The sequence below is a fragment of the Neovison vison genome, chromosome 6 (assembly GCF_020171115.1).
Source record: "Neovison vison isolate M4711 chromosome 6, ASM_NN_V1, whole genome shotgun sequence".
Lineage (NCBI taxonomy): Eukaryota > Metazoa > Chordata > Mammalia > Carnivora > Mustelidae > Neogale > Neogale vison.
The window spans coordinates 136679232-136688930 of record NC_058096.1 but is presented as its reverse complement, the minus strand read 5'-3'; the positions used below and the strand labels follow the sequence as shown (position 1 = coordinate 136688930).

At 45.0% G+C, this 9699-nt stretch overlaps 1 protein-coding gene and 1 pseudogene across 9 annotated transcripts in view; both read right to left on the bottom strand.

The window, feature by feature from the left end:
- Positions 1–4803: 4803 nt before the first annotated feature.
- LOC122908965 (myosin VIIA and Rab interacting protein) overlaps positions 4804–9699 on the bottom strand; it is a 402240-nt gene continuing 397344 nt past the window's right edge. For 6 of the 9 annotated variants that reach the window (XM_044252413.1, XM_044252420.1, XM_044252414.1 and 3 more), the window contains 2 exons: positions 8243–8361; positions 4804–7035 (listed from right to left, as the gene is read on the bottom strand). In XM_044252413.1, the coding sequence (XP_044108348.1) occupies positions 6982–7035; positions 8243–8361 (173 nt within the window). In that variant the 3' untranslated portion in view covers positions 4804–6981. The remainder of the gene's footprint in view (positions 7036–8242; positions 8362–9699) is intronic. The other 3 variants (XM_044252421.1, XM_044252416.1, XM_044252417.1) reach the window with 1 other exon arrangement.
- Positions 9042–9168, bottom strand: LOC122910892 (annotated as a pseudogene).

Below are 9699 nucleotides of genomic sequence, written 5' to 3'. Positions count from 1 at the left end.
ACCTGACTGCCAATGCCACATGGCTCTCCCTCTACTAGCAGAGATTTAACTTGGGTTCACTTCAGAGAACTGCAAGGAAACTTGATGGGAAATCCCCACACCTCAAGGCCACCCACTGGGTTGTTTCTGGACAAAAATAACCTGGTGTCTTTCAGTAGTTCAGTTAAGGGAGTTGGGTAGTAATAGACATTCCCTCCCTGGGATGGGAAGGAGAGCAAGGAAGGCAGCAAGACAGACAGAAAGCTTTTCCCTGAAGGCATGGGCAAAACCCATCCCAGGGCAAACCAATAGATTGGGGCTCTCAGGATGACCTCTCCACCTCTGCCCTGCTTTCAGCTGCCCTTCAAGCACCGGGTCAGGTCTTGAGAATTAGCACTGTTCCTGAAAGTACAGGGATGGGGACCAGCTTGTGGGGGGGGGGAATTTGAGTCATCAAAAGTGTGCTAGTGTTTTCCAACTAGTAGGTGTTCTCCAAGCCTTTTTGGCTATATGTTCCATTACAAAAAACTGACAATACATGCTCAAAATAAGTATATTCATTTGTAAATTATTTTTATGTACTCTCATCTATCATATATTTCATATTGGAAAGCTTACTTCCATATAAAAAATAAGTATAAAAAGAAGTTTTAATATTTCTTTCACCTGCCCCCAGCTGACCATCTCTACACCCCATGTGTCATCTGTACCCCCACTCTGGATGACTACTTTAATTGTTAAGTTCCCGATGTTCTGGATTTTGGTGGGCAAAGAACAAAGAAGAGGGATCCACTTGAAGGAAAGTTGGGTCATGGATGGGCACATAGGCTGTGTCCAAAGAAATCAGTGAAATGCGTGAGCATCTCAAAGTTCTCCCACCTTATCAGTGATGGCAAGAAGGGGTGATTGCATCCAAGAATTCTGTGTTAAATCTTGCTCAGTCTGGAGACCATGTTTTAAGAGGTCCAGCTAAACTAAGCCAAATTTACTGGCAAATTCACTGGGACCCACGGGTTGTGATCATCTATGGATACAGGGGCTTGTGTTTTCAGACTCCAGGGAGCAGATGCCTAAATGGTTTATTGCCCACTGGACTGCCCTACTGTCTCTAGGAGAGGGAGGAGGGAGAAGTGAAGGTTTGGGGGAGCCTCCTGCTGCTCCATGCTGGTGTTGAGATTCCTCCTATGCACTCCAGTGCTATGAGGATGCTTACCACCCACCTGTGGGTGGGCATGAGAGGGATGGCTCCCTGTTGTACAAAGTCTTCAGTTCAGTCACATGGGTGGGGGGCAACCACACAGCCCAGATGAACGACGTTGGTTTCAAACACCTGCTCCATGCCAGGCTCTGGGTGGGACGAATAGAAACCAGTTCCTGAAGAAGCTTTCAGGTCGGTGCAGGAAAACTATGCAAACATGCGCATGCATCGCAGGGGATATCTTGGTCTGGGTTTTCCCCAAAGGAGGCTCTGTGTCCAGTAGTTCCTTGGGGAGGTGACCCCAGGATATGTGCTCAGGGAGGGAGAATGTAAGTACATGAAGGGACAGATAGTCAGAAGTGAGGCATAATGAACAGGGTGCTGCTGTGGGTAACTGGCCTCTATCTTGCAGGGGTCCCTCTGAGGGACTCCACGGAACCCGGGAACCTTGCTGCTCAGGTGTGGCCAGCATCATTGGCAGCCCCCAGGAGCTGGTGGATTGCAGCACTGTGCACCCTCCTCCCCAACCAAGACCTGCTGAAGCAGAATTTGTTTGCACCTTAACATTGGAGAAACACTATCTTAAGAAGCCTATCTTAAGGCTTTCATCTTTATCAAACATGATAGCTTTGATATAAAACATAGTTGTCCATATTGTAGGACTTGATTCTTCCAAACTGGATCCCTCTAAATAACTTCCTTGAGGTTTCCAATGTTTGAAGTGGATATTAAAGTTTTCTAGTCCCTTGAAATCTCTTTAAAATGCAACTCCATTTACCTGCACTTTGTCATAATTATAACTCAACTGTAGAGACAGAAGGTTCACACAACCAACTGTTCTGTAAAATGCAAATTGTGCATGGGAAATACTTCCCCTGGGAGAAAATGGAGTAGCTGCTGTGCAAGAAGTTATTTTTAAAAGAACACACCAAATGTCTCCCGTGCTTTAGTGTTTTACCAAACATTTCAATGAATCGAGGACCCTTTAGAAAGATCAATACACGCACACACACACAGAGTGAGAGCAAGAGCAAGAGAGAGAAAGAGAGAGAGAGAGAGAGAGGTGCTACATTTTGGGAAACATGTAAACATAACAGAAGTTTCATATATAAATTGGAAATGTCAAAACCAAGCAGGTCAATACTTTGCTTACCCATCCTTCATATTGTTTTGTGATTTTTAACCTTTGAGAGCCGCTCATCTTCATTTAACCCCCAACAGAAGGATTAATCTAAGGTGTTAAAATGTATTTTTCAGGGAGTGTGTCAGTTAGTCATTTCCATGTAATAAACTACTGCCAGTCTCAGTGGTTTAAAAGACGGATGGTTTATTCTTGCTCATGGGTCTAAAGGTTGGTGGGGTGTCTCTGCTGATCTCAGCTGAGCTCAGCTGAACCTGGCCGCAAACCACAAGTTGGTCCGGTCTGGGTCTATTCCTTGGACCAGTTGGCGGCTTGTGGCACGTTCTTAAAGTGGGAATGGCAAAATGAAAATGGACAAACCCAACTCAATAAACATTAGAAGCCCCTTATGTAGCTCTTCTGTTAACATCTGATTTGCCAAGGCAAGTCATGTGGCCAAGTCCAAACCAAGGATTGGAGAACATTGCGGTCTGAATGTTTGTGTCCCCGCCCCTGCCCAATTCATATTTTGAATCCCAATGCCTCAGGTGATGGTATAAAAAGATAGGGCTTTTGGGAGGTGATGAAGTCAGGAGAGGTCTGTCCTCAAAACTGGGATTAGTGTGCTTTAGAAGAGGATCCAGAGTGATCTCTCACCTGCTTCCAGCATGTGAGGGCATAGTGAGAGGCCGGCAGCCTGCAAGGGCTTCTGGTAGCCTGCGGCCATGTTGGCACCTTAGTCTTGGATTTGTAGCCTCCAGAACTGTGAGAAAGAATTTCTGTTGTTTATGAACTGCTCGGTCTCTAGAATTTTGTCATAGCAGCCCAAATGGACTAAGAGAAGTATGTTCTACCAGCGCTAAGGCATGTCACATGACCCAGCCCAAAGTCCAGTGTAGTGCACGGCTCCCAGAGTCAGGGTGAAAAGGGAGTGCGTACTTGTAGAACAATGATCTTTCTGACTGTCAGTGGGAAAAGTGGGCACAGCATTTTACCTAAGTCCTGGTGCTGATATTTGAATGATTTTCATGTCCTAAGAGTAAAAGTACGTATAATATATTATATATACTATATATACACATTTACTATAAATACCTAAAGTATATTATAGTACCTATAGTACTCCAGGATTCTGCTGAGTTTCTTCACGGGTTACTCCATTTAGCCTTGTAACAACACGAAGAAGATTTTTATAACCCATCTCACATATAAGGCCATAGGCCACAGAGCTAGTAAATGGAAAGTCTTAAGAGTGGAACCCAGTTTTTTCTGGCAGTCTTCAAGTGCTTTGAATATTAGGTCATGTTATTATTTATTTATTTTTTTTGTCATGGCAAATCAAGCACTTATCTCTTTGGGGAAAATATCATTGCTACATTGTTCCTATTTACCCCAGAAGCAAGAAGAGCTGCGCATCATTCTTGATATTCAAATTGTTTGCTCAAATGGGATTCTCTTGAATATTCAGACGGACGAGGCAGACTGGTTGCTCAGCAATGCTTTGGGGGTTTCTGGGCTAGAGAGGTGGAATGTTCCTGCTGCTGGAGTGAGACTGGACTGCCTTTACTACATGTCCAGCTGTCCTTTGGGATGGGGCCGTGGGGAGGGAGGATAGAGAAATCAGGAATTCCAGCCAGGAAATGCTGCCCGAAGAGGACTTCAGATGGGTCTACAGATGGTGTTCTCCCCCACTTCTGAAATACCCTGTCCACCTAAATGTTAGCTTGTTTGCTCTCGGTGCTTAGCAAACACTGTTGTGCCAGGCACATGCGTAGTCATATAGAGAAAGTAGACCGAGCACTGGGGATGACTGGGTGACTGCCATAAATCTGTGTCTTAACAGGTGATTCTGATGCCCACTCAAGTTTGAATATGACCGTGTTAGGCCACCAGGTGGTGAAGGCCAGTGGCTTCTCTCCATATTATTATTATTCACTCATTTACTTCCAGTGGGAGGAGGGTTCCTACTCCTTCTTGGGGATGGCAACATCCAGTGTCAGGACAGGCCAGCCTCAGAGAAGCAACAGTTGTCACTGGACCCGTGAAAGACTCTGGGAGACTCAGAGTCCTGCTTCCTGTGCAGGGTCCTCTCTGCCCACATCCAGGCTTCCCTCCAGGGTCCCAGCGTCCTTAGCCTTGGCATTGATCACATTTTGTGTGAGATAATTCTTGGTTGCAGGTGGCTCTGCATTGTAGGATGTTTGGCAGCATCCCTGTCCACTGTCCACTGTATGCCAATAACAACCCCCCGCCAAGTTATGACCATCAGAAAGGTCTCCTGAGGGAGAAACCTACACTGTTCCCCTCCTCCTCCTCTGCTTTGAATACTGCGGCTCTCAGGACAGTGGGTAACCCAGAAGCAAGTGGTGAGACTGGAAGGAACGGGGGTGTAAGGCAACAGTAGCTTTGAAGGTTGGCCCCTCCAATGACTAAATATTGACTTCTTTCCCTGTCCCCTCTGCACTCCCAGTCTTCCCCAACCCCAAAAAGTGCACACCCACATACATTATTTTCATAAATGACTTTTACTTCTTTATCATTTCTCTTGACAGTAATTCTTGGCAATGTGCATATAACATGAAGGCAAGCATAACTTTCAGAAGTCATCAGAGATATGGTCCTATTGTCCTCGTTTTCTTAAACCATTAAAATATTTTCATTTATAAAAATTAATCTAAATATAAATATTGACACTGAAGATCAAAATCACTTGATGACAAAATAATTCTTCTGAAACTATAACATATACTTATGGTTTTTAATAGTAAATTAAATCTTTGCACTTATTTGGCACAAGGAAACCTTTATAAAATTTCGAATGCCATAGAGCAGGCTTCTTCTTCTCTTTTTCTATTTCTTTTCTTTTATTTTTTTGCAAGGCTTACACAGTTTACACATTTTTGTCAAAGAAAACTGAATATTTTAACACTGTTAACACAACAATAGTTGCTTTTCATGCCTCTTAAAACATTCTATTTGGAACTCAGATCTTTTTTTTGTTGTGTTTTTAAAATTTGTATTTGTCTGCTTTGAGTCACACCAACAGAAAAAAAAAGCCAAAGACTTAATTTCCAAAGAGTCATTTCTGTTGGGTAACACATACACAGCATCAGCAGGGAGTATCACTGGAAGATAAGTAGACCCCTGTCAGGAAGGGACATCTCACATCAACACACATCTCAGCAGCAAATCAGGTCTGGGAATGTGCGTAGCAGCGAAAGAATGTAGAAGTTGAAACAAACACGGAGTGAGGCTTTTGTGAGGCTTTCCAATTAGACTTAGTTTCAAGGTGTAACTTGGGCAAACTAATCTCTTTGGCCCCCTCTGTGTCCAAATCTGAAAAATGGGGACACCTACCAAAGAGGGTTGCTCTAAGGATTAAAGTTAGAAGAAACTGCTTCCTGAAAGCAGTCACTTAATACATTTCGGTCAAACTATCCCCTTGCTTCCCATGATTTGCTTCCTTTGATTCAGAATGTCCCAGGGACAGATTTAAGAAAGGTTGTAAATGCTCAATTCATTGTGTGAAATTCCATTCCATTTGTCTTTATAAACACACTCTACGTAGTCATGCATTTGAGACCAGGAATGTGGAGCTTGCGTCGGCTCTTGTGTCCGCTAATTCAGTTTATCCCTGCCTTTTTTATGCCTGTTTTTCCCCAGGTGATTCTTCAATCATGTTTACTTTTAAGGTCATTCTATTACTTTTGCTAAATATTTATTGGGAAATAAATGTTGGAGGACAATTTCTCACGTGGTTATTGTCTGCAAGAATCCATTTACCCAAACCCCATTAGACGCATGATCGTCGCTAAACCACATCATGTGGATTCTGGACAGTGCCCTAAAGTTAAGCCAATGGTAGGCGTTCTCAAGTTCCACTCCCCTTCAGAGTGGGGAGACTGACCGTAAGTCTAGGGAAGAGCCCTGAATTCTCAATGAGACCTTGTTTCAGATAGGCCTGGACATGGCATGAGTGAGGCAGAGCTTTCCACTTCGTGGCTTGTGATGGCAAAGCGATGGGAATGACTGGTTGTGCCAGCTGTGGGGGAGGTTGGAACTTCCCAGGAAGGAGGTGGCTGAAAGGTGGCATCCTCTCTGGGTGCACGCTCCCCAAATGGGACAGTCCTGATGTTCACTCCAGGGGCGTTTGCACTTTTTTTTCCTTAGCACTTGTGGGACAAAGATGCTTGTGAGAGATTAGCAAGACCTGATGATGAATTAAATGATGATATAGATTTCACTTCCTTCCACCCCCTCAGCCCCCAGTAGTTTTCCTTTGGACAAATACCTGTTGGCACGTACTTCTACTTGAGTGAGAGGGACCCAAAAAATCCCCCAAACCAAAACCAAAACCAAAACCAATCTTAAAGACAACACACAGTAGCAAAGCAGATAGGGAGAAGATGCATCTTTTGAACACGGAGCTCTGCTGTTGGAAGCCAGCATCTCAGTTTGCTGTCTGGGATTCCCCTGGGAGCCTAAGGCAGAGAGTGGGTAAGCGCCCAAGTCCAGGACTGCTTGCTGGGTGAGGTATTGGGACAGCCCTGTGCAGCGGTGCACTGTGGCCTCCCCAGGCCCTCTCCTCGGGTGGAAATCCGCACAGTATTCGATGGCTGTGGGGTCAAGGCACTGTCGTGTACGGCCAGAGGCAGTGGGTCATTGGCAGTGGAGTCCCGGAATGCTAATACATCACCGCTGACTCCAGAGTGGGCTCCTGTGGGGAGACAGAGGGGGGCTGTGGCTGTTTAACACACTCTCTCTCTTGCCCTCTCCTTCTGCCCCTCCACCCCACAGACAGGGAACAATTCAGTGGCACTTGCTACACTCACAGTGTCATGTGGCCACCACCTCTACCTAGTTTCAAAGCCTACTGTGCCTCTAAAGTAAAACATCTTACCCACCAAGTGGTTTCTTCCTATGGCCCCTCCCCATAGCCCTTAGCAACCACTAATCTCTGTTCTAGCTCTAGGAAAGGTAATGTTTTTAACTATCTTATTTATAACAGATTCCTTCCCTGGCCCTAATGGTCTGCCCTTTAAAGTGCGATGAACGCATGTTTTTAGCTCTTTGAAGTAACAGCCGGGAGCAAGGTAACTGGACTTTAAAAGGTCAGGGGTAGTGGCTGAGCAGTGAAGAAGAGGCAGTGGGCAGAGCTATTGCCATGTGATGCCCAAGAGATGCAGTGATTTGTAACCCCAAAGGACACGCCCACCATTATGCTGTTACGTGGGGCTCCTGCTCTCAGGTGACATGGACCGTGAGGCGGAAGAAGGGGAAGGGAAGAATGGTGATGCATAAAAGGCAGAAGAATAAACTTGCCCTTGCTTCAATCTTGTCACCCAGATGCCATCTGTCCTCAGTGTAATGGTACCACGGGGTCAGTTCAGCTGGATTATCACTTCCCACGGAAGGCCCACCAGGCATAGGTAGGTGTTTAGTCAAATGATCCGTTAGCCCTCTGTACAAGCTCTCCAGAGTTTGTGCAAATTATCTACTGTCCCTTCCTTTGTGTTTCGGGACAGCTGTTGAACTTTTTTTTTTCAGGAACACACAACAAGTAATTAATGACTCACAAGAAATTTAAGGATGAGTGAATGTGGATCAAAAACAGGATACAAACTCTGACACCTCAACCTGGGAGCCTAAGGCAGAGAGTGGGCAAGAGACCCTACATTCCTATGTATCCATTTTTAGTTCTCTCATATCAAACCCTACAAGGAGTTGCGAGGATGTATCCCTGTATCAAAGAGGTTAGCAATACCAGGCAGGGTGCTCGTCGCTTCTCATTGGCACACTTAACTGCCAATTCCCTGACCAACAGACCGTGAGACCAGGCAGGAAGGATGCTTCCTGGGGCTCTGATGGGGGAGCTGGGGACAGGAGGGCTACAGAATGGAGGCCTCATCTACAGTGCAAGTGATGGTCATGGAGACACAACTTACCATCAAATCCTTGGTGGTGTTTTTCCTTTCATTAGTCCTGTTTGTCGAGGAGCCTTGGAGAACAAAGTTGCGGTTAAATGTTTTTGTGGTGGTCACTGAAGATGACTCCATGTTTTCAGCTAAAAGGAAACAGATGGAAATAAGTGGTACCTAGAAGCAGACCGAGTGTTGAGGAAGAAAGACCAGGTGTCCCCGTGACCCAGATTTTTGTTCTAGGTTTGGTATCTCATTCCAGTCTACAGGTATGACTGCAGAAGTTTTTAATTTTATGTTTATTTTTATGATACGCACCAAACAAATTCAAGACTCATTAGTGGCTTTCCAGGAAAAGGTAGTTTGGAGATAATCCACCATAGTTCATAAATTCTTTATTTTTCTTAAGGTAGACTCCATGCTCAGCATGGAGCCCAACACAGGACTTGAATCTCATGACCCTGAGATTAAGACCTGAGTTGAGATCAAGAGTCAGATGCCTAACCGACTGAGCCACCCAGGCAACCCAGGCATAGTTCATAAACTCTTATTTGCAATTCTGGAATGTAAAAGGTTTTCAAGGTTGTAAATCCTTATAATTTTGGGGCCAAAATTGTCCAATGGCCAAACCTGACTTACACTGACATATGGCCATTTAAAATCCTTGTCCATCCCACTGAGAGTGAACATTCTCATGTTTTGGTGCAAGGATATTAAAGTGTTTATCAGCTGCTGCCCCAGACACCATGGGGCAGGGGCTATTAGGAAATATACTGGACTTGTACCATATTACTTTTCTAATGTCCAGGATATTCTGAAACATATACTTATCCAAGATTTCAAATAAGGGGCAATGGATTTGTAATACATTGTAATTGTATAAGGTTTTCAATTAGCAATAATCGTGCCTCAGATAAACCTCATTGGCTATGATACCGCCACTGTGCAAAGCTTGTATAAGGTTTTATGGATTCAAGAAATGTTGAACAAAGAATGGTGGAGCCAAGACTCAAACATACCTTCTGACTGTCTACTCTTCTGATTTGTAGATCTAAATTCCTAGTTTGGCATCATCATATGTGGCTCTTGAATCCAGGGAAATTGTTGAAAATGCCCAGTGTATGAGGAGGACACCACCGGCATTGCTGGAATCCCTTGAGGGTTGTGCACTGTGTTAGGTGCCTCTGGTGCCCTGCCCACATTTCCCTGACATGCCACACATTCTGGCATCCAGCACATTCCAACAGCATGCTTCTGCGAGCACTGTCACTTTCTCTTGGCTCGTGTATGGGGTGGGGCAGAAGTACCAGGGAATTAATGCCTCTCCCCCACCCCCATAAATGTCAGGAGATGATAGCTGAGAGTTGAAATCCTCATCTTCCTATTCTTTGGGCAGGAGACTGTGAGGTGCCGTCAGTACTGTCTCCCAGGGATGTCTCCAGGGGCTCAGTCAGTTAACCGTCTGCCTTTGGCTCAGGTGATGA